The following is a 24,795-nucleotide window of genomic DNA, read 5'->3' on the forward strand; positions in this document are numbered from 1 at the left end:
GCGAACAAGAAATCGTGCCGAACTTTATCAAACGCCTTAGCCAAGTCAATTTGAATCAGAGCTACTTGGCCTATCTCATCTGATACTGTCTTTAATACTGAACGTGCAATATGGATATGTGTTTGAATACTGCGGCCTCTAATACCACAGACCTGATGCGGACCTATCAAGTCCATAATGACGAGCTGCAGACGACTGCTAAGAACCTTGGCAAAAATTTTGTAATCAACATTGCAAAGGGAAATTGGACGATATCCCTCAACAGTTTTCAACCGATTAGTATCTTTGCTTTTGGGAATTAATATTGTGTGCCCAGAATAAAAAGTGGGAGGCAGGACACCCACATCATAAGATGCTTTGAAAACTTCCATCAAAACAGGCACTAGGCAAGGCGAAAATGTTTTATAGAATTCGCTAGTAATACCATCTGGCCCAGGAGATTTCTGGCTCTGCAGGGCAGAAATGGCTGATTGAATTTCATCCAAAGTGATAGGTCCCTTCACTATAGCACACTTCTCATCATCAAGTCGAGGGAAGTTTCCGAGCAAGGAACTGTAATCGAAACCCTGACTTGGATCTTCGCAACTGCCAAACAGCTTCCGATAATAGTCGAAGAAAGCAGCAAGAATACCAGGCGCATCACTGTATATGCAAGCACCATACTGAATTTCCAATATTTCCTTCGCAAGAGCATTCTCTCTTTCATCACTCAGGGCCCGACGAGAAGGTTGCTCATCAAGAAACCTTCGGGACCTAGATCGTATCAAGGCCCCCTTATATCTGTCTGTCGCAAATTGTTGAAGCTGTGCTTTTACGTTATTAATCTCTTCGAGATAGGCACCCGGGCTTACCCTCTCTAGCTCATGTAGCTCCGTTAGGGTGCGCCCAAGCTCACGAAGGTGGTGTCTCTTCAGGAAAGCGATTCTTGCTGAGGCCTCAATTGCCAAGTTTTTGATCTCCTGTTTAAACAAGTCCCACTTTTGAAAAATGGAAAGATCACGGCGTGACCATACGTCCTTCAAACAAGTAGGTACAGCACGCTGAAAGATTTCGTCTGAGAGCAGACAGTTATTCATCTTCCACAACTCCCATCGAGGGTGAAGTACATGCCGAGTGTACATTCCTATCTGAAGAGACACCATACAGTGGTCACTGAAGAAAATGGGCCGCACCCAGTAGCCAAACACACTTGCTAATGCGTCAACAGAAACGTAAATCCTGTCAAGGCGTGCATTAGAGGAAAACTGAAAATGAGTGAAATGTATACTGTCGCCTTTTTCCTGCCCCACATCCACAAGACTATATTCAGAAACCAAATCGGTAAGTAATGCAGCACTATGATCGTATCTCTTACATACCACTGAACGGTCCTCATCCCTACAAACGCAATTAAAATCTCCCAACAATATAATTTTGCGGTCCGTGCACAAATGTTCAACTAATGACAGAAAAAAAAGCCTTCTATCGCGCTGCTTTGTGGGGGCATAAACACAAATAATCCGCCACTGTACACCTGAAATTGTGAGATCACAGCATATAAGTCGCCCCTCGTCATCTATGCAATAAGACATGGCTGTCATCTCTAGCGTGTTCGCCAGGAATAGCATACAACCTCCGGATAAGCCTCTCGCGTGGCTAACAATGAGGCTGTATTCCGACAAAAAAGGCTCAAGAGCAGCTGCTGTCTCTTCATCAGAGGACAACTTTGTTTCCTGGATAGCGGCTACACACACACTCCATTTCTTTAAGAGATGCCGTACCTGCTGTTGCCTCCTACGATTACGCATACCCCTAACGTTAAGGGTAGCGACTTGATATGCTGCGACGCTCGCCATTTTGGTGCCAGTCTTAACAAACGCCATCCCCTGGAATGTGGTGGCCCGCCGCCAAATTGGCGGCCTCTCGGGCAGACATCGCCCTTCTCTTTAACACCACCCTTCCCGTGGCCTCTACACATTGTGCCTTCTGGTTAGCGCCATCGATACACACCTCGTCAGCATCTGCAGGACGTTTCAAAGGTGCGGTGCTGTCCATGTCTTCCTCTGAGACAGCCAAGGCCTCGGCCCACGAACCCGAGGGGAGCACATCACTCGCTGCCACACTGACAGCCGACAGAGAACCTGACACGCCAGAGATCGACGCCACACACGTCTCACCGTTACCCTCCAACGACGAAGCAGAATCAGCATCAGAGGAGGATCGGCGAGCATTCACTGGCTGTATCGCCTCGACTGACTCCACAGGAGGCATATCCGGACGTTGACCTGTGGCAACGAGGTGTTCCTGTGCAGCAAGCACAGCAGTCTCTATAACACTCACGGAGGGGCCCGGGTCCGGCGGTTTTCGTCCTGGAGGCGTGGATGCTAGATGGCCAGTCGCTTCATATTTCGTGTTGTTTTGAGGTGTTGAAGTCTTCTGTTCCTCATCTATTCGATGCTCATGATGCGGTGACTTAGCTGTCACCGCAGTCGAACACGTCTCGTGTTACACCGCAACACACTGTCGCGCTGTGCGTTGCGCATCGTCTTCTTCATCAACTGATGCCACTGTCAAACTTATATTCGCGCTCTGAGCTATGTGGCGGTAGTGAGAGAGAGGTGTGCGCTGCATCGTTGACTTGGACAGCGTTGTGGCCGAAACAAGGCACGAGAGCAATACGCGTTGGCGTTGACAGCATTCCTGCAGGAACGCGGCAATGGAGCATGGGCCGCCGGCGTAAATTGGGTAAAATGGCATTAACAATGAAAAACTTGAAAACGCGCATAATTGGCTTTCTGATTCAGTGGAATCCTCATTCGCGCTTTGACGTACGTCGCGGTGGTGCCCACTTGCAAAAAACTGCGATTTCGCACAATATTTGCTGCTTAGCAACGCTAAACCGCCAGAAATTATTTTCCGTCGGCACGTTTTGTTTCTGAGTGTTTCTGTCGCTTGATTATTCCCGAGTTTTTCCATTCCTGATGTGGCTGTCCAACAGCGGTCTATGTTTTGCTTGCAACGTCATGCGGAAGTATGAGCGCTTGGGAATGCATTCAGTAACAGTGACCTTGAATATGATCCTCGGCTGCGGCAGATCGAACACTGAGGAAAGCAAGGAGCGCCGAGCACGGAGACTCACCGAGAGCCGCACATCGAGTCACGTGGTCCAGGGCGGCTTTTGTCAGGCTGTATGGCACCATGTTGTAGATCTGCACGCAAATGAAAGAGTAAATCTCATGGGCGAAAAGGATGTCGCACTTAGACCCCGATGGTTTTAGCGCGTCATTGTATGAGCTCGCATCGGGGTCCCAAACCTAGCTGCTTCGCACGACACCACAGCGGAAGTGCGTTGTAAACATCTCAAAGCAGATTAGACGCTGTCCTACATGAAAACGCTGACTCTCCATGTCAGAAGAGGCAGAACGCGTTCGGCCCACTCAGCTGTAAGTGTGCCAGAGTTGACCGTTACTCGCTGATTGGCGGAAGTCGGTGCAGTGAGCTCTTTAAATGCGATATTAGCCATATTTGTTTCAACTGCACAATGTTACCATGAGGAAGTTGTGGCTGCGAACTGAATGTCTAGCAGAACCGTCAGCTTGCCAAGGTATTGCGGTAAGTAACTAGCGGCCCAAGAAAAAGAGTTGTCAGAGGACCACAGTGTATGGTTATATATTCTCTGACCGTGCGGAGGACATAGTATTCATTCTCCCGGGGAAAATCCCATGGAATGAGCGCCGGTGTTGGAGTAAGAGGAAAGACATGTTGCTACATTTAGCTCGTTTATCGCTCCTGGCCTCGGGGAACATGTGGTTCGCCATAGGCGGGTGCGGAAACGTATAAGTTTGCAGTCGCCTCCACGCTACTGCTTGTCTATCTTTGTGGCGCGAGAGATACCCTCGACCACATAATGTGGGAATACCCGTACTCTCCCGGCAGGACGCACAATATAGACAGCAGAGACACCTGGGAGACCCTGCTGCGCAGCTCTGACCCTGAGCTCCAGCTCCTGCTCGTCCAACTGGCAGAAGAGGCTGCTGGGACCCAAGACCTACAAGCCTTCATCTGAGCCGGCTACAACCGTCCCCTGACCTGTGTGTCGGGGGGGCGGGGGGGCAGATCACCTTATTCGTTGGACATGAAACTTTATTCCGTTCATCCACCATTCAGCTCACTTGGAGGTAGAAAGGAGGCGGAGGCGCTGTAAATGTCGTGGGTTTGATGCACCATCTATCGAGTGATTCTCAAATATAGAGCTCATCACTTGGCTTATTCGCAACACAAGGGGCAGCATACCTGTTTTGTCCGTGATCAGTGTAGACAGTTGCTCAATAGCTTGTTCGTGCACAATCCACACTTTCTTGTCTCGACCGTTTGTTGCGACTTTTTTTTTACTCTAATAAAAGCTCTATTAACTGCAAATTTTTATTACTGCCACTGCTTCAGTTGCAGCTGTGAAAACCAACGTTAATGCCCGTGCAGGGCATTTCTTCAGCCAGAGTTTTTTCTGTAAAAGAAAACTTTTTGTAGCCTCTTTCCAAACGCATAGTGCGCTAAGAATTTTGAAGCCCCTTTTTACCTGCATAATGATGAGCATATTCGTTCTTTTATTTATTCATTAATATCATTCACCCGAAGAACCACTAAGAAGGCATTACACGTTCGAGATGAAGAAATTACATAAGAAAAGCAAATTTAAATACGATTACAATGTACAAGAACGACCGCATATTTTTGTGCCCGGTATAAATTGAAAAAAGCCAAATTAATAGAAAAGGCTGACGTAACACATCTATGAATGAACACTGAGTGTGGGCTGTGCGTAACACACTTATTAGCATACCATTCAAGACAAGGATAGAAAGGCTCATTTCATATTTAGGCTGTACTACGTGTTACAAAATCCTGAGGTTTAATAGTGAATTTTTAGGAGTTAATAAAAGTGGCCGTCTATCTCAGTAGTTGCTTCCTTTGATAGATTCGCGATTTAGCAAGATGATTTCCGTGTGCGAGAACGGTGGTTCGACATTAATGTTAGGATTTTTTCTTGTAAATATACGCAGATCTGTGTAATAAGCGCTGCCGTGTAGTTAGATGGATAATGGTAAATCTCAATGTTTGCCGCAAGAGCGCAAAAGAAAAAAGAAAAGCCCGAATGAGTGACGACTACAGATAAGTCTTCACTCATCCGTGTGTTTTGTGCCTGCTTGTGTCAAGCATGGTTCACCAACTAGCGCTGACACACACCTGACCAGCTTATTTTAATGTCCTTTGTAGCACACGACGTTGCCACAGCGTTCCTGTAACGTTATTGATGCTGTCCTTCGCTGTATAACGGTGAAAGATCTGTTACAATATTGTTGCGATGTTGCCCATTGCGATGCTTCCTAAAGTTGTGTAATATCACCAGACTTGCAGCGACTTTATTGCAATAATAAGAAAGCGATTTCGCAGCAAAAGACCACTAAATCACTGCCACGTCACATATGCCACACTATATCAACGTTACACAGGCATATCTTAATGTGACATTACAAAATGTGTCTATGTCTTTTTAAAACAGCTTCGCGGTAGCGTGCAAAGTAATGTAATTTGTTTCGAGACTCTGTACTAGAGTTGAGCTGTACAGACACGCTGATTTATATCTGGGCAAGCATATACAGTAACACGTAATTAATTTTGGGTTCAAGGGGGCGGGGATACGTCTCAATTCTTGAGGGGAATGTTTATCGAGGGGAATGTTTATCGAGGGGAACATAGTCAAGGGCCTTCTCACGATGGTACTGATTTACTGTGGCCAATGCCATCTGTGTCCGTTAACCAGCAGTTGCTTCTTGTGTGAGCCCGCTGAGCTCGAGGAAGGCAGGCAGCATCAGAATAAGCCGCGCGGACAGCTTGCAACTTCCTCTTTCAGGTGCTCAGCAAGAGCGAACTTAAAGGGATGTGAGCAAGGGTGGGAGGCGGAATGGGGGTTGGGCAAATAAGGCAAAGATAAAGCCAGGCGTCTGCCCCTTCGATCGGCTAACCACCTGCTTACCCTCAGTTACGTTGGCCCAGTCCGGCGTGAACCGTCGCTTTGACCAACGACAGTGCTGAACAAGGCATTGTCAGGCGCTCGAACACGAAACTTAGACTCATGGCTTACTCATCGAGGGCAAGCATCAGTTATAGCAACGGAAAAGCTGCTGGACATAATGCCCAAAGTTCCAGGACATTTTCAGTTGTCAATGACAGCGCGTCTACAAATGAAACCGTGATCGGAATAAAATCATGTGACATCAAATTACTGATTAAACGGCAAGTTGGTGATTACCGGGACAGAAGGAGTCTCGCGTCAAATGATTCGTGCAAACTACTATTATGCAGCCACGTTTTTTCCAGTACTCCGGTCTTCTATCCGTAACGTTTTCCGGTATGGGTCGTCTTACTCCCCGTCTTAATAGATGCGGTGTGCGTGCTTATATAGTCATGTTGCTGGATTGTTTCTTGATGATTATAGAAGCGTCTTAAAGCATTGCCACAACAATTGTGAGGTGTTGCAGCAACATTGTGAAAACATATGCAAATAATATGCTTGCAGTTCCAAGGAACCGTTACTGAAATATGGTTTTGAGAGAACACTGCTCATACAGCGACAACAGTCCCAAGCAGAATGTGTAGAATATTACAGCAACACTGCCTGCTACCAGGGGTACGACAGGATATTTTAGACATTTTCTTTATTGAGCGACGGCTAAGCTTGTTTTTAATTTCAGAGATTCTGTAGATAACTGAGCACTGCCGTGAGGTAAGCCGGAAATTCGTGTTTTTTGTTGATTCCAGCTTCTTTATAAGATATGCCTGATAAAGATTCCGTATGAACGACGCATATTATAACCTCAATCTAACTAACCAAGTAAAGCCAACATAAGATTGGTGTCCCTGTTTGCTATATAAAGTGTGCGAAGAATTAATACGGGTATATTTTAAGAGCTGGTTAGCATTTCCGCAATATAAACTTTCCGCGTTAGATTAAGTGCAAGGTAATCTCCTGAGTACTGATAGGAATATAGAACTTCTCTCAATTCTTCGTTCATTATGTAGTTTAACGGGAAGTTTAGTAAATCGCATGAGTTTAGCTTGAGTTAATAGCAATCTGCTAAGTAAGGCACCATACACCCACTTAATTTAGGCTATATTGCAGCTCCCAAGTAACCACCAGGCGTAAGTACGACTGCAAGATCGTCAGCAAAGAACTTAACAGTGGAATTTATATAAGTCCAAGTATCGTTAGTACGTATTAAAAATGGCGTAGCTGCTAGGACTGGAACCCTGTGGATCTAGCCAACTTTTAAAGAAAAAAATTATTACTAGGAGCTATCAATAAGAAACAGAAAGGTATCTCTCACGTAAGTATAGTTCAATCCCGTAAACTACCAATATATGTCATTCTACTCTAACCAATAAAAATTGTACAAGCTGGCGTTTCAGGGAAGCCCACCTCCAATATTAAAAAAATTACGTTTTTCAAGTAGGGAGACGCTTTTTGCGGATTAGTAAAACCGTTGTTGGAGGACGTCGAAAAACATGCGAATCATGTTAACTAGAGAAGTGTTTAACTAAATTCTAATGGCTAACCTTAAAACATTTATCAACAGGCGCCTGTTTGCAAATAGAGACTTGTAGTCGGCTGTTAGCAATAGTAGCAGCAGTTTTAAAAATTCATAAAACGCGATTACCATCGCCGCTGTGGTGAAAAAAATTGTGCCATTCCTCGCGGCATTCAAAAACCGTGCGCTTGCGGAGAGCGCGAAGCGACACACATCGAATCGCTTCACTTCGTGGCGCAGGTACCACGTGACAATCTTTGGACAGCACGCGCCACTGTGCTCCTCGCTGCTCCTTTATCGCTTCCCTTACGGCGCGGTTCAGGTGTCCAACGATATATGAGACAGATACTGCGTCATTTCCTTCCCCCAAAAACCAATTATTATAACTAGCTGGTGGGGCACAGAATGTCACGTGGTACGTGCGCCACACAGTGACGTCATTTGATGAATGTCCCGGTGCGCTCTACGCAGGTGCGCGATATTCGAATGGCGCGAGAAATGGCACAATTTTTTCACCACAGCGCGATGGTAATCGTGTTTTATGAATTCTAAAAACTGCTGCTACTATTGCTAACAGCCGCCTACAAACCTCTATTTGCAAACAGGTGGCTATTTATAATCGTCAGAAAGTTAACTATTTTAATTTACAAACGTTTAAATAGATAGCATGACTCACCTGTTTTTTGACGTCCGCCAACCCTTGTGTTACTATGCCCGAAAAACTCATATTTACCTAAATAAACAGGTCTTAAATCCCAATATGCCTGAAACACCTGGCACATCAGCAGCTTATGGGGGACGCGATTCTGCCCTTCGCAGAATCTATGCAGATGGCAGCGATTTGTTGAAGTATGTGAAAATTGCTGTAACGGTGAGTGGCTAGTTTCAATGTTAAGATCAAGAGGAGCGCCTGCGTTGGAATCCACGCTGTTTGGGCAAGAGGATATTGTTACTTGCAAGATATTTAAAGATATGCGAGGATGAAATAAATTCCAAAATATTACAAGCAATTGATGTTAAAAATTTATGTGCAAAGTTAGAGGTGATTTTTATCACCTGCTGATTACAGCACCGCGTGTGCAAAATTGCAGTATCGGGGATATCTGAAAATGCAAGACACGGCCTAAAAACCGTGGCAAGAATTTTCCACTTGTATCGTGGCGTTTAGTAGTGATGAGAATTTAAGTAGTGGTACTGTGGGTGCCTGGAATGCAACACGAGGGCAAACACGTGGTTGCTACAGATACGCCATAAGGGTTTATCACTGCAGGGGTCATAGGAGACACCATAACGGAATCTGAAAACAATTTCAGAACAAATGCAGGTTCTTCGGCTTCAAGTATGCCGCAGAAAAAGGAGTTGAAAGAATGGCAAACATCAATTGCCTCATGCTGTCCAGATTCGGAGGCTAAGCCAGACAGGTGCTTTGTGGGTCCAGGAGAGATGACTCTTTTTTGCAGAATAGATTTCCGGAAATCTGACAAATCAAGAAAGAAAAATTCTCTGCGCCATTCCTGATTTTCCGCTTGAGAATTTTGGAGAATGACGCGGACCGAGTCCATGCATTTTGTACAAGTCCGCGCAATGATTTGATGTATAGGCATCTTTTCATGTTACCTAAGACATTAGTTTGTATTCTTCGTGCACCTTTGTCAGCAGTTTCTTTCAAAAATTATTTTCTAACTCCCACCTGCAACCTCTCCAGTTCAACACGAAAATGTTTTTAATTTCCTGCTGCAGATTAACCATGACAATGTTTCAAAATCAGCACAGAAAATTCATCGAAGTCTCGGCCGAGACTGGTAATATGTGCTATTTTATAATTATAGAAATATTTTTTATAGGTAGCCTGTCTTGCGGTATAAAACTAAAAAAACACTGTTCAGCGCAGTTCTTTACATTGACTCATGCTCGTTCAGGATGCGTAGAAAGGATAAAATCTAGAATCGCACCGGCACATGTCGGAGCCATAACTAGATGCGAAATTTTAGGAAATGATTGAAAATCAAGAAAATATTGTTACGTGACAGCAAGTCGATGAAATGAGAACAACAGAAATGGTAATAGACTCATTCGATGGCGGACGGCGTGCACTGAGCTCTCCCGCCCGCGTCATCGTACAGTTCGTCGTCTTCTAGTTCGTGACAATATGATCCATTGAGAGCGTAGCCGATCAGTCCTATGCCGCGAAAATTCCTGCAGCCAACCGCAACATAGAAATGATTTTAGTTTGGTTTCGTTGATGGAGTTGAGGTTACCAAAGCGGCTCAGGCTGTGAGGGTCTGTCACATAAAATAGGGAGTTTAAAATAAAATTATGAAGGAAAGAGGTGTGAAGAAGACGACGCGGATTAACCGAAGATTAAGGAATATGAAGAAGAAGCATTCGGTGAGGTGCGGAAAGATGCTTAGTGGAGAAGAGAAGAAAGAGAAGACGACGACAAAGCATACGGGCACTAACGCCAAGGCTATAAAAGGGCGAGGGAGAGCGAGGCACGGGGGGTGGGGGGGTGGGGGGGGGGGGAGAACAGAGAAGCGGAGGCTCCGGCGGGTCAGGCACGCTTCGGCCGGAAGAGAGCGACACCGGCTACTGCTCCGGTGAGCTCGCGTTCTACGGCTTCGCACCGTGGACTTCCTGCCGTTCCCGAGCTCGTTCCAGTTAGTTAACTGAGGACGCTACCACCTGCTACGGCCAGGGGTGTCTCCAGCGCTGTTGCCACCCATCCGGGTGGTGCCCCCAACGCCAACATCACCGGCATCACCTCCACGGGCACTTGGACCGGGAGCTTGTACGACGCAGCCAACGACGATGCCAATGATGCCAGCCTGAGCTCGTCGAACGCCATCTCGACGCCGGCTACTGGAACCATGCAACATCACATCCGCACCGAACCAACCGTGAGCACGAACGCCGACCGCTAACACTAGAACTCTACTAGTAGACGTTAGTAGCAGTTTTCTCCCGTCGTGTGTATTTATAGTCTGTGTTTTGTGTTCGTTTGTTAGTTGGTTTTGTGTGCTAGTGGGTGTGTCACGTAGGGTGTATTAAATGTGCGTCTGTGTGCGCACACCTGTCGCCTAGTCCATTCTTTCGGTCCGACTGTTCTCCGGGGAGATCCGTGACAAAGATGTGGCGAGCCTGTGCCAGGATTCATTTCCTTTTTCTTTTTGCTTTGTCTCGGATTTTTCCGTTCTCTCGACGACAGAAAGTATGAATTTGGCAAAAGCGTTAGAGCTGGCTCTCAAGTTAGGCTTAAGCAAGGAAGAGGCGATGCTTCTCTGTGACGAGGAGAAAGAAGAGGAAAAAGGCAGAGAGATGAAAGGGCGCAAGCACGCGCAGACGCTCGCGAAACAAAAGAGCGGGAGGCAAAAAGAGCTCGCGACGCAGAAGAGCGAGAGGATAAAAAAGCTCGCGAGGCAGAGAGAAGAGCAGAAGAACAGGAGAAAGGAAGGATAGAGCGGGAGAAGGAGTTTCTTTTGTGGAAACAGGCGCATGTCGCGGGACAATATGAGGAGATCACGGACAGTCATCAGCGTTCCTTAGCGGGTACAGAATCTCCTAGACCAGCCAAAGGAAGCTGGTGGCTCCTTTAGATGACAAAAGAGATGATTTGGACGCATATCTGCAAAGATTCAAGCGGATAGCTTTGGGGCAAGGCTGGGAGCGCAGTGAATGGGCCACGGCATTGAGCATGTGTGTAGTCGGAGAGGCGCTGAATGTGTTTGGAAGGATGCCTGCTGCTGATTCCATGGACTATGATATAGTCAAGAAGGCACTCCTCCAAAGATTCAGGCTAACGGCAGAGGGTTTCTGTGAGAGATTTCGCGCCGCGAAACCTGAGGATTCTGAAACCACTAAGCAGTTTTCCTGCAGGCTGACCAACTATTTTGATAGGTGGCTTGATATTTCAAGCACAGAAATGAGTTTTGAAGTGATGCGTGACAAGCTGGTCACAGAGCAATTTTTAGCGTGTTGCAGCTCAAAGCTAGCGCTATTCGTGAAAGAAAGTTGTGTTCACTACAGGAGTTTGCCGACACTGCACACCAATTTCTCGAGGCTCAAGGGCTGAGAATTATCAGTAAGGCAAGGGAGGAAACAAAAAAGGTCCCAGAGACAGATGCGACAAAACCAAAAGCATATGGTGGTGCATCTAAGGGGCCAGTAAGGTGTTTTCTCTGTGGCAAGGTAGGACACAGCGCAGCTGACTGTCGGACTAGTAGCGTTGCCCAAAAGACACAGGTTGTGAGTCAAGGTTGTAAGAGGAGGGGTCACACTCTGGATGAGTGCCGATACGGAACGCAGGACCGACCTGCCTGCGTTGTCGGCTCTAACGGAGAACTTGTCACACCTCCTGAAGTTACACAGCTTAAAGGAGAGCAAACGCCGCTGGGAAATGAGGCGGTGAGTGGAACACCCAAATCGAAAGCAGCAATGCCGGTGGTGGTTGGGCAAATAAAGGACCGTCTTATATTAGTGCTTAAAGACAGCGGAGCCAAGACAGTTTTGGTTCGCAGAAGCCTGGTGAAGGACGAGGATCTTACAGGGGAAGCGTCGGACGTCACTCTTGTAGATAGCACAGTAAGGTACCTTTCCGAATCCAGGATTCTAGTGTCCACGCCATATTATACTGGACAGGTAGTGAGAAAATGCGTAGAGCAACCCATCTGCGATCTCATCTTGGGAAGCATTATGGGTGCAAGTAGTGTCGAGGACCGTGACCTCGAGTGGAGGATGCTCGACGAAAAGGAAGAAAGGCCCGCGACAGCTCACACGGGTGATGAGGCAATCAGAATCTCGTCTGCAGTGGAAAGAAGAGCTCAAGCGACAGCCCGAGCAACGCAACGTCCGTTCTCTACTCCTGTTACGATGTGCCTGAGCGTAACACCGGGCGAAATTGCAATTAGGCAAAGAGAAGACCCGAGATTGAAATCCTGCTTCGAATGAGTCGGGGAAAAAGTGAAAAAAAAAGAAGAGTCGTACGTCATTCGAATATCAATTGGTAAACGGTCTTCTGCACAGGGAATGCAAATTTAGCTCAGGAAGGCGGGTCCAACAACTGGTGTTACCGAGAGATATGCGAGACACAGTGCTATGCTTAGGACATGTCGCCATTATGGCCGGGCACCAGGGGGTTCAAAAAACGGTGTCTTGGATCACCGAGTTCTTTAGGCCGAGTGTCCAGAGTCACGTTAAGCGCTTTGTTCGCTCATGTGATGTGTGTCAGCGCACAGTTCCGAAGGGAAGAGTTGGTCCCGTACCTTTATGCAAGATGCCATCCATCGACCTACCGTTTCAAAGAGTGGCTATTCACATTGTGGGGCCTATCTCTCCAGTTTCCGCCAGAGGCAATGGATATGTGCTTACTCTGGTTGACGTGGCCACTCGTTATCCTGACGATATTCCACTGAGAACTATTGACAGTATCCAAGTGGCGGGGGGTCTTGTGGAGATGTTCTCGCGTTATGGGTTCCCGAGGGAAATTTTGAGCGACCGGGGCTCGAACTTCACATCGGAACTAATGAAGGAGGTTAATCGCCTTTTGCCAGTAAGGCAGTTACTGACAACGCCTTACCATTCCATGTGTAATGGGCTCGTAGAGCGGTTCAACGGCACCCTCAAAAATATGATCAAGAAAATGTGTCAGGAGAGACCCACTGATTGGGTTATTCCCAGCTCTTTTCTTCGCTTACCGCGAAGTACCACAAACGAGGCTTGGTTTCTCGTTCTTCGAGATGTTGTATGGGAGAACTGTTAGAGGTCCACTTACAATACTCAAGGAGCTGTGGGCCAATAAAGAGATTGCGTCAGATCTCAAGACAACATATACATACGTTCTTGTGTTTCTGGACAAGTTGGAAGGAACATGCAGGCTTGCACATCAAGGCCTGGAAATGACGCGCGAACGATATAAGGGCTACCATAACAAGAACGCCACTCACAGGAATCTGAATCCGGGTGATGGGGTTTTTATCCTGCTACCCATGGTTCATAGTAAGTTACTGATGCAGTGGAAGGGCCCTTACGTTGTGACACAGAAGAAAAATGACATGGATTATGAATTATTGATAAATAACACCAAGAACGTTTTGCATGCAAACATGTTGAACAAGTACGAAGCAAGAGTTCCCGTACAGTGCGCCCCCAATGTAGCATGCTCGGTAGTAGCCGAGGTGCCCACGTGCAGTGGGAAGAAAAGGGTAGGTTGGGGTAAGGCACTAATGGACCCCAATTTGAATGAAGACAGACGATCACAGATAAAGGCCCTACTCCAAAGCAAAGGGATGTGTTTTCGGATCTGCCAGGCAAAACAGATGTCTTATGTTGCAACTAGATCTCTCTACAGACAGACCAATCAGCGTGAGGCAATACCCTCTACCTTTAATAGTTCAAGAATCAATTGGAAATGAGGTGTGGGACATGTTGGAGCTTGGTGTGATTGAGAGGTCGTGATCAGCATATAATGCGCCTCTCGTAGTTGTCAAAAAACCCGATGGTACTAACCGACTGTGTGTAGATTTTCATCGGCTAAATGACATCATAGTGCCCGATGCCGAACTCATACCAAGAGCGGACGTGGTGTTCGCTAAGGTGGCTCACAAAAGGTTTTTTTTTCTACATTTGACTTAGCTAAAGGGTAATGGCAAATAGCAATGGAAGATTCGTCTAAAGAGAAGACTGCCTTTTAGTGCTCGGCGGGTTTATTCCAGTTTAAATTCATGCCTTTTGGTTTGAAGACAGCATCTGCAATATTCACGAAGCTGTTGAGGAAGGTTTTAAATGAGCTCCAAAATGTAGAACACTATATTGATGACATCTTTGTGGCAAAAGATACGTGGGAAGAGCATAAAATTACGCTGGGAAACCTATGATAGAATTCAGCAAGCCAGGTTGACCATAAAACCGTCAAAATGTGAGGTGGGCTTTGAAGCCATTTCTTTTCTTGGACACAAGCTGGGGATGGGCCGCATCGCGACGAAAGACGACATCTTGGACAAAATACAGCAGGCCCAGACACCGACAACCACGAAGAAGGTACAGTCGTTCTTGGGTTTAACAGGTTACTACAGGGACTTTACTCCCGATTATGCCCACATAACCGATCCCCTTGTCTAACTCACTAAGAAGGGGGCAAGCAACAAGCTGAACTGAACTGCTGAACATGAAAATGCATTAATGATGTTAAAATGGCATATGGCAAATGCGCCTCTTCTGCTTGCTCCGAATCTGGATATGGAGTTTGTGCTTCGCACTGATGCATAAGAACGAGCTTTAGGAGCCGTACTCTTGCAAGAAGAGAATTGCGTGCTACATCCGGTATTTTTTACAAGTAAGAGATTACCGGCTAGTGAACGCAACTACTCCACTGTTGAAAAGGAATGTTTGGCGGTAATGTGGGCAGTAAAGAAATTCCACATTTATGTTTATGGGCAACATTTCGGAATTCAAACGGATCACCAGCCGCTTGAATACTTAACCAAGGCGAAAATTAACAATAGTAAAGTCATGAGATGGAGTTTGGCCTTGCAAGAATACTCATTTCAGATGGAATATATTAAAGGCAGAGATAACGTTGGAGCGGACTTCATGAGTAGAGCTAACAGAAGAGCTCTAGGTATCTCTGGGATGTATCTTGTTGTTGTTGCTGTGCTAATGTATCTCTGGGATTGATCTTCTTGTTGTTGTTGTTGCTGTTATTGGTGTTATGTGATTATACAGGGGAGTGTGTTGTGGACATCAACAAGTTTATTAAGGACTCTGTGCGGACACCGGCAGTGGTGTGTTGGTGTTCTGAAAATTCAGTTTGGTGTGCTGTGTTGGTGGTGTGGTTTTGGTATGTGCTGTACATCTGCGGTGTGTTGTGTTGTGTGTACAGAATCACTACAGAAGATAGTCGGTTGGCTGGGTGGCTTGAAGAGGATGACGTGAGCAATTTTTCATGGAAAAACTCTTGAGAGAGGGGGCTCTTGTCACATGTAATAGGGAGTCTAAAACAAAATTATGAAGGAAAGGGGTGTGAAGAAGACGACGTGGATTAATCGAAGATTAAAGAAGATGAAGAAGAAGCATTCGGTCAGGTGGAGAGAGATGATTGGTGGAGAAGCATTCGATGAGGTTGAGAGAGATGATTGGCGGAGAAGAGAAGAAGGAGAAGACGACGACAAGGCATACGTGTACTAACGCCAAGGCTATAAAAGGGCGAGGGAGAGTGAGGCACGGGGGAGGAAGAATAGGGAATTGGAGGATCCGGCGGATCAGGGGCGCTTCGGCTGGAAGAGAGCGACGCCGGCTACGGCTCCGGTGAGTTCGCGTTCTACGGCTTCGCATCGTGGACATCCTATCGTTACTGAGCCCGTTCCGGGGAGTTAACTGAGGAAGCTACCACCTGCTACGGCCAGGGGTGTCTCCAGCGCTGTTGCCACCCATCCGGGTGGTGCCCCTAACGCCAACATCACCGGCATCAGCTCCACGGGCGCTTGGACCTGGAGCTTGTACGACGCAGCCAACGACGATGCCAATGACGCCAGCCTGAGCTCGTCGAATGCCATCTCGACGCTGGCTACTGGACCCATGCAACATCGTAACCGCACCTTAGCAACCGTGAGCACGAACGCCGACCGCTAACCGTAGAACGCTATAGTAGACGCTAGTAGCAGTGTTCTCGGGTCGTGTGTATTTATAGAGTTTGTGTTTTGTGTTTGTTTGTTGGTTGGTTTTGTGTGCTAGTGGGTGCGTCACGTAGGGTGTATTAAATTCGCGTCTGTGTGGTTACACCTGTCGCCTAGTCCATTCTTTCGGTCCGAGTATTTTCCGGGGAGATCCGTGACAGAGACGCCGTAGTGGAGGACTCCGGATACTTTGATCACCTGGGGTTCTTTAGCGTACACTGACATCGCACAGTACAGGGACTTCTAGCATTTCGCCTCCATCGAAATGCGGCCGCCGCGGCCGGGATCGAACTCGCGTTTTTCGGGTCAGCAGCCGAACACTATAACCAGTGAGCCACAGCCGCGGTATTTGGACTTCCATTAAGACGTCGAATAGTTCATCGACAGGCCCTTGAACGTTATCTGGTGGCCTATAGCAAGCCTCTGAACAAGGGAAACGGATCTTCTGTGAAATTTACTCACCACGGCTTGAGCAACGATGCTTGAGACGTTCACGATGTTGCCTGCAAAAGAAAGAAGGTACTGAGCACATACGGTGATCTGAATGGTATAAACGTTGTGCAGAGTTACCGATAGCACGGACAACATTGGTCAGATAACGACAAAGTCCTCAATTATCATGACAAAGTGATCCTGGCAAAGTTTTTCGTCAAGTATCCCACGTTTCGGAGGCCATTGTTTTGCTGTGGAAATATACAGGCGAGTGACGGTACTCCAGCACATCCCACTGCATTTGGCGTTGGTCTGATGTGCATCTTGTGCAGTTCACTTGCCATAAATGTATCGAAAACCACTGAAAATAACTAACACCATTGAGAACAAGGCTCCTGTTTGGAAACAACCATGACCAGAACTCTGCTTTGTGTTCGCCAAATCGTGTCACGTATTTAGCACTCTTTAATCGGTCTCTGTTGATTGCATTGAATCAGTGCGATATATAAAAATAATTTATTTCAAAGCCTAAAATTGATCGGACACGAAATTAGCGCTCTTGTGAAAACCGACAGAATTTGTATCTGGAAAGGAGAAGCGTTCTTAGCTTTGCTAACTGTCCCACGTTTAGCGCTAGCAGTCGGACAAAGAAGTTACTTTGATCGATGAATGGTCTAAGTGCCTTTTCTGCACAACACGTGAATGCGCAGAAGCCTTTGACCCGTTTACTCCATTTCGTTTTCAGCACATCTTGAATACTGCGCGTTTTCATTTTTGTTTTCTCTTTTCGTAACAAACATGCGCGGAGACTTGAGAGGGAAATCTTCATATGCGCGGAAACTCAAAACAGTTACTGGCGCTATCAGGCAGGAGGTGTGAGCCTGGTTTCTCTTTTCCAAATCAACACCACTGAATGTACTCGTCATTCTTGCATATAATGTTTGAATGCGCAGTACGCGACTGAACATAAACATGCGTGTATGGAATATCGTCCACTCGAATATTATAAAACACGGAATCAAATCGCGCCGCTACGCTTAGATTCGTAGATTGGTAAGAGGCTGCCTTGATCACTTCATTATGCCTCGAGACAGCGGCGCTTGAGCCACGTAACAAATTAATCATCATCAGCAGCATTAGCAGCCTAACTGCATCTACAGTAGGGGAAAGGTCTCTCTCAAATAACTGCAATTAATCCTGTCCTGTGCCACCTGCGGCCACCTTACGCCGTCAAGCTCCATAATCTCATCCGCCCAACTGACTTTATACCGTCCCCTGCTACGCTTGCGTTCGCTCGGAATCATTCCGTCACCCTAAGGGGCCGTCGGTAATCATGCTTTCGCATTAAATGCTCAGCCCATGCCCATCTCGTCTCTGCTTCGGCGCGCATATCATTATGTCGCGTTTCTTCCCTGACCCATTCTGGCCTCTTCCCGGCTGTTAATTTTACACATATAAATAAACTCTAAATTATAGGGTTTAACATCGTGAAGCGACAAATGGAGTATTAGGTACGGCGTGTAAACGAGCTCCTGATTATTTAACGCACGCTGACGTAGCACAGAACACGACCGCTTTTTCCATTTCGCCTTCGTTGAAATACGAAGCCGCGACTTCGGAATCAGCAGCCAAACGCCAAAGCCATTGAGCCACCGCGGCGGGTGCGCGGGAACATCAGCACACATTGGTCGCTTCACCTAAAACGAGACATAGCGTACACTGCTTGGTGAAGCACATGACGGCCTGGAAAAGATGCAGGGAAAGACGGCCTCGAGCAATGTCAATCGCCGGGCCTTTATTTCACGCCGCGCTAACGCCGCATGCAAGAGGCACATGTTCCATTTTTTTAGTGCGATAGCATTTCTAGGGCCATGAAGGCGAAAACTGTCCTGGCGTAGGCGTCCGTGTGAAGCCACCTGCTGCCAGCCGTGGTAGGTGGGAGCTGAAGTTAAGGATTTTTCTCTGCACCCCCATCCCCGTCCCCTCTCCCCTGTCTCACTCCACTTGTAGGAGAGAGGAGTGAGACGCTGGACTAAGAATGAATCAGCTAAAATTAAAATGCTCAAGAATAAAGTGAACAAAAGAAGCGATTACGAATAGAAATGCGATAAGAAAAGAATCAGAATTATATCAGAATGAGAAGAGGAATAAAATCAGAATTTTAATAGAATGGACAGCGAGAGAAAAATGCTGTGGTATGCCCCCCGCATCAATCCAATTTACCTTCCCTGAATTATTTTTTGCTTGACCAGTGAAGACGCTTACAAACCCAAGTTATACCCGTTAAGGAGCTCGGTGTCCAATATGTTTGCACACACCTAGAAGACAAGAAAACTGTGCTGTCCTTAAAAAAAAAAAATAGTCTTGTCTCACTGAGCACCTGTAACTAAACAGGATATTGGATTTTGGGGTGCCCGTTTATTTTTTTTTCTCTGGAAACATGCCTATATGCGTAGTAATCATGAAAATGAGCTCAAAACACCGGTGCGCAAAGTTAATATTTCATTATCATTTCATTTCATTTTATTACCTTAAAGGCCCAAGAGAGGCGTGTTACATAAGGAGTGGCAACAATTAAAAGCGCATATTCACAATAACAGGAAAGTTTTTACATTTTCAGCGAAAAGACTTGGGCAAGTGATGATGGCAACGTTGTTTGGAAGGCCGTTCCAGTCTTCGGCTGCACGAGGAAAGGAGGAATTAATAAAAGTGACGGTGCTTGAGCGTGGACGGGCAACTTGTAGGTGATGGCTGGTGCGATGAGATATGCGTGATGCGGAAAAATATAAGGAGCGATGTGCATAGGGCTGTGGAAGAATTTGTGCAATAAAGACAGGCTCGCAATACGACGGCGGAGCCATAATGGTGATAATCCGGATGCTGTTATTAAGGAGGAAACGCTGATGTCATAAGAGTACGATGAATGAATGAAGCGAGCAGCGCGATTTTGAACAGATTCTAGGGCATTGATGAGGTAAGCTTGATGAGGATTCCAAATTGGCGATGCAACTTCTAGTTTGGACCTGAAGAATGATTTGTAAGCTAATAACTTTACATGTTTTGGAGCATGGTAAAGATGGCGCTCGTCTGTCGTCTTGTGTGTTTTTTCTCGGTCTCTGTCTAAGTTTTGCGCTAACTTCTTTCATATCATGCAAAGCCAACTTGCCCGACAACACGCTCTTCTGAGGAAACCTAGCGTCTTGTTTGCTGACGATATTATGTTAGTAACATGCAAGCTCCAAGAAAGATCGCTAGAAATTGTTATGCCTAGGTACTTGTATGACTGAACTAGTTGTACGGGAACTTCTAATATTTCGTAAGAGAAAATTAGAGGATTACGGCGGCGGCTGATGGACAAAAGATTACATTTACGTGGGTTAAGTTCCATTAGCCACTTATTACACCACTCCTGAACAGCACTGAGATCATTTTGAAGAGAAGATTGGTCAGCAGTGGTGAGAATAGTACGATAAAGTACATTGTCGTCGGCGAACATGCGTATGTTACATGTTACGTTTGAAGGCAGATCATTAATGTATATGAGAAACAGTAGTGGGCCAAGCACAGATCCCTGTGGAACGCCCGACGTTACTAGGAGTGAATTAAAGTTCTTATTGTTAACGGAGACAAACTGGGAACGATTAGTTAAAAACTCTTCAATCCACTTCAAAATATGGGGGTGAAAATTTAATTGGGAAAGTTTTATCAGCAGACGTTTATGGGGTACTTTATCAATGGCTTTTGCAAAATCTAAAAATACGATGTCAGTCTGTAGATTACAATCAAGGTTAGCATGCAGATCGTGAATGAACGTAGCAAGTTGGGTCTCGCAGGAATAACCCCGGAGAAACCCGTGCTGAGTAGGTTGAAAAAAGTTGTTCGAATCAAGGAATGCCATGATATTTGTATAGATGACGTGTTGCATGATTTTGCAGGGAATACTAGTTAGAGAGATGGGACGGTAATTAAGTGGCGTGTTCTTGTTACCTGATTTGTAGACTGGAACGACCTTCCCAATTTTCCAGCCTATGGGCAGTTGACCTGTGAAGAGGGACTAAGCGAATAACAAGCACAACAGAGATGAACATATCTTTGATATTAATTAGTATTTTAGAGTTGATATTGTCAGTTCCTGCAGGGGATGAAAGTTTAATGTTTTCAATTAGTGACGAAATTCCTGCTGAAGAAAATGTAAGAGAAGGCATAGTATCTTGAATAACTGGGGCGTTTGAAGGAAATGTCGGATCTGTTTCATTAGTAAACACGGAAGAAAAGGCTGCGTTGAACATATTGGCGCATTCTGTTTCGCATACAGTTTCACCCGAACCATCGGTGAGGGAAATAGTGCGTGTGTGCTGGGGGTTAATGACTTGCCAGAACCTACGGGGGTTAGTTGACAACATTTTAGGCAGATCGGAGTTGAAAAAAGTGCGTTTGGCTTCTCGAATACTTGATAGGTAAGTTTTTTCGGCTGCGTAATATTTGTTCCAAGCGTTCTGGCTAGGAAGCAACTTGGTCGACCGGAAAAGACGCTTCTTTTTATTTTCAAGGCGTCTGAGTGTATTTGTGAACCATGGGTTTTGAGGGTTACTTCGTATATTTATGTTCGGAATAAACCTGTCGCCCAAATCGTTGATTTTCCTCTTAAACAAGGAGCAGTTATCATGAATGGATCTTTGATTAAAGTTAGATTGAAATGCTGGCAAAAATGCGCGAAGTTCATTATTTATTGCTGTATAGTTTCCTTTATCGTATAATCGGATAGCTCTTTTAGTTGTTGCGCATAAGGATGGGTTAATCGTGAAGCCAGCATGTATGACGTGATGATCGCTGACGCCTGGTAGATACGTGATAGAATGAACGCATTCAGGGTTATCCGTTAATAATAGGTCTAGAATATTTGCTCAGTCTGCGGTTACACGAGTTGGCTCGGACACAGTTTGAATGAGGTTAAAATTAAGGCAAATGTCTAGAAATTCATTAGCATCCTTATGACCTGTAGCGGTTAGATTATTCCAGTCGATACTCGGAGAATTGAAGTCTCCGATTAGGAGTGTGCATGTGTTAGGGTGTTTAGCTTTAATTTCATTCAATGCGTTACCAAGTTTTCGAGAGAAATCTGGGCTGTTAGGAGGCCTGTAGCAAACGCCGATCACAACTGATTTAGGTGAAGCGTGGCATAAAACCCATATTATTTCTATATCTGATGAAAGGTTATTGGCTGAGCATGATAGGTCTCGAGCGGTAGCAATCAGTAACCCTCCTCCCCTTCGATCTGGGCGATCTTTGCGAAAAACACAGAAATTGGGCAAGTCAGCAAGCACATCACTATCGGAGATATCGCTGTTAAGCCACGTTTCTGTCAAGACCAGTATGTTACTGGCAGATGAAGGGACGATATGGGAAACAATGTCGCGCTTTGAAATGAAACTTCGCACGTTAGTAAAGATTGCTGACAATGAAAGGGCTTCTTGGTGTACATGCCTAGAACGATCTGTCGACAGGGGCTGAGATGGTTGCTATTTTACCTCTGACTGTTTGCGATGATTCATCGAATATGTAGCGTTTAGGACCAATGTGTAATGTTTTGAAGCGCAAAAAGAATTTATCGGATACCGACTTGGCAAAGGCTACAAGACGTTTGCGGGCGTTACGAACGGGAAGGGAACGGGTCTTCGCCAATACTGTAGTTGGTGCCTTTCAGCTTATTGTCTAAGGAAAGGATGCTTTCTTTAGTTTTAGATGACGTGAATTTAACGATGATTGGCCTGGTGCGATCAGTAGAGCGGCGCCCGAGGCGGTGAGCACGCTCGATTAGATTGGGTTTGATGGCAAAACCTAGTTGAGTGGAGCAATGGCGAATGACTGTTTCTTCCGAGTCTGCTTACGTTTCAGTGGGGTTAGTGTCAGGAATATTGTAAAATATGAGAATGATACGGCGAGACCGATTTTCTGCATCGTCCATACGTGCTTCCAGTTTGTCGACCTTGCAGGTAAGTTCAGTGTTTAAAGTTTTCAGGGCGTCTATTTCAGAATGGAGAGTAGAAAGTGTGGCGTAGTGCGATTTCAGAGTGTCCATGCGCTTGTTTAAGGCGGTCAAGGTTGTTTCGGTAGTTTTCAGTGGGTGTTTAATGTCCTGCAGATCTGAAATTAATGTAGCTTGTCCGGTAGTTAGTTTCTGGAGCTCGGAAAGTATGCTGTCGTAACGGTCGGGGCCTGGGTTAGTTTCAACATCGCCTGACAATAGTAAAAGAAAACGAAGAACACGTGAACATTCGGCAGCAATACTACAGCAGCACTGAGGGCTCGGCAGCTGCATTAAAAAGTAGTTACTGGTTTTTTTAGCAAATAGGGAAAACTTATTACTAACCTGCATTGTGAAAAGTATCGGATTAGTAGCCTGCGCTGATTCACAGCTACCGAGCCCACAGAGCGGCGGCGATGAAAGCAGGGGCTTTATATGGCTGATAGAATTATCAAATGATGTTCTTGGTGATCGGACTGGCCACTGATGGTCCAAGATGACGTCCTCTGGCGGCGATGAGGGTAGGCGATGGGGCAGCAACGGTGATGGGGCAGGCGCATGAAAAAGGCCTTTTTCAAGGAACTTCGGGGCGGTGGTCAGAACTGATGAACAGGAGGCAGACGGTAGAGCGGCGAAAAGCAGTTGCACAGCGAAGGCAAACAACTGCACTGTGAAAAGTATCGGATTAGTAGCCTGCGCTGATGCACAGCTACCGAGCCCACAAATCATTTTGGCAGCTTCAGCCGCAGCCAGCGCTGAAGTGTTTTTTGACGTCACGGCCGCCCGGCCAACCTGGACTACCACATACTTGATGACGTATGCTTGATAATGCTTGCCGTCATGCACTGGTTGTTCCTGTGAACAACCAGTGGGTTCGGTGACGTCCCAATAATCGGGGAAAGTGCACTTTGACGCCACTCGATGCAGGTGAGAGTGCCAAGCGGCTCTTCGGCCAACATTCAAAATCATATTAACTTAGGCTCCACTCAACGCCAGTGACGTAAACTTCCTAGAAGGTACCTCCTTACGCCGGTTAAGCAAATGATACTGTTTGTTTGTGTTCGAAGTTTTGTGACCGTACCCCTTTAAACTAGCAAGGTTTACAGCTATATGCAACTGTGCTTCCATTAAATAAGTGCTCATAAAACCAATCACTCAGACCCTGTGAACATACAACATGCAAGCGCAGCAACTGCCGACAGGCGGCTGTAAGGCTAATCCCACCAGTAGTGGAACACCACCACCAACAACAACATCCAACATGACAGTGGTCAGTTTTTTTAACACTCAGATGCGTAGCTGTGCTTGGCTGGCACTGGTTGGGTCGCATTCGTGCGCTGTAGTGGCTATGATTTCGAAATAGTGCTCCCGACGCTACAAGCCCTGTCAGCGGTGTTCCCGTGGTCGCACCCTTGATAAGCATACGTGACGGAGATACTACAGCCCATCACATCTGAGATGTCTAAGGCTAACTAGAAAAGCAGCCATGGACTGAGACTTCAGTGCGCATGAAAGTGCATCAGTTCGTCATCATGAAACCAGCGCTCTTCCCCAAGGCGACCCTGTCTCTCCGCCCTAGCGTAATTTTTGCCACTCAGAAATATAGTTTTGTTTATTTTTACATTTACAGCACTTGTCGTCTTAAACATATTCAAATATGATACCAAGGTCTATTTCGCGGGACGTTAATTCCCGTCCCTCTTATCGTCGACACTTGTTCAGCTTATCAGCAAGCCTCATCTTCTTTGCACGGAGAAGGTGACAGCGTGTAATAGCACCGAGTAAACTCACCGTTGAGTAACGTAGAGTTCATGCCACTTGCAGTAAAATTTACTGAGTCCTTTATAGACTGAAGATGGTCTATTAGAGATATCATTGCTTGCGTACACAAAGCTCTGCTATTAAGCTGCTGAACTCCAGCTTTTATATCCCCTTCAGGCGTTGCGTCAACATTCGTAGACGCGACGTGAACACTACAAAGTTCTGGTATGTAAAGGCGAAATGACCTCAGATATGTACACTGCAAAACTGCACTGACGTACGTAACAACTTATCCAGGATCACCTCAGCCCAAACACGCAAAATTGTTATAGAAAGAATATTTTCA

The 24,795-nt window shown here is 46.1% G+C and overlaps 1 protein-coding gene across 3 annotated transcripts in view; it reads right to left on the reverse strand.

The window, feature by feature from the left end:
* Positions 1-24,795, reverse strand: part of LOC144121989 (meso-2,3-butanediol dehydrogenase-like) — a 53,771-nt gene that overhangs the window by 11,709 nt on the left and 17,267 nt on the right. For all 3 annotated transcript variants that reach the window (XM_077655469.1, XM_077655468.1, XM_077655470.1), the window contains exons 5-6: positions 16,694-16,734; positions 3,119-3,188 (exon numbers count right to left, since the gene is read on the reverse strand). In XM_077655469.1, the coding sequence (XP_077511595.1) occupies positions 3,119-3,188; positions 16,694-16,734 (111 nt within the window). The remainder of the gene's footprint in view (positions 1-3,118; positions 3,189-16,693; positions 16,735-24,795) is intronic.

Source organism: Amblyomma americanum, chromosome 2 (assembly GCF_052857255.1).
Source record: "Amblyomma americanum isolate KBUSLIRL-KWMA chromosome 2, ASM5285725v1, whole genome shotgun sequence".
NCBI lineage: Eukaryota > Metazoa > Arthropoda > Arachnida > Ixodida > Ixodidae > Amblyomma > Amblyomma americanum.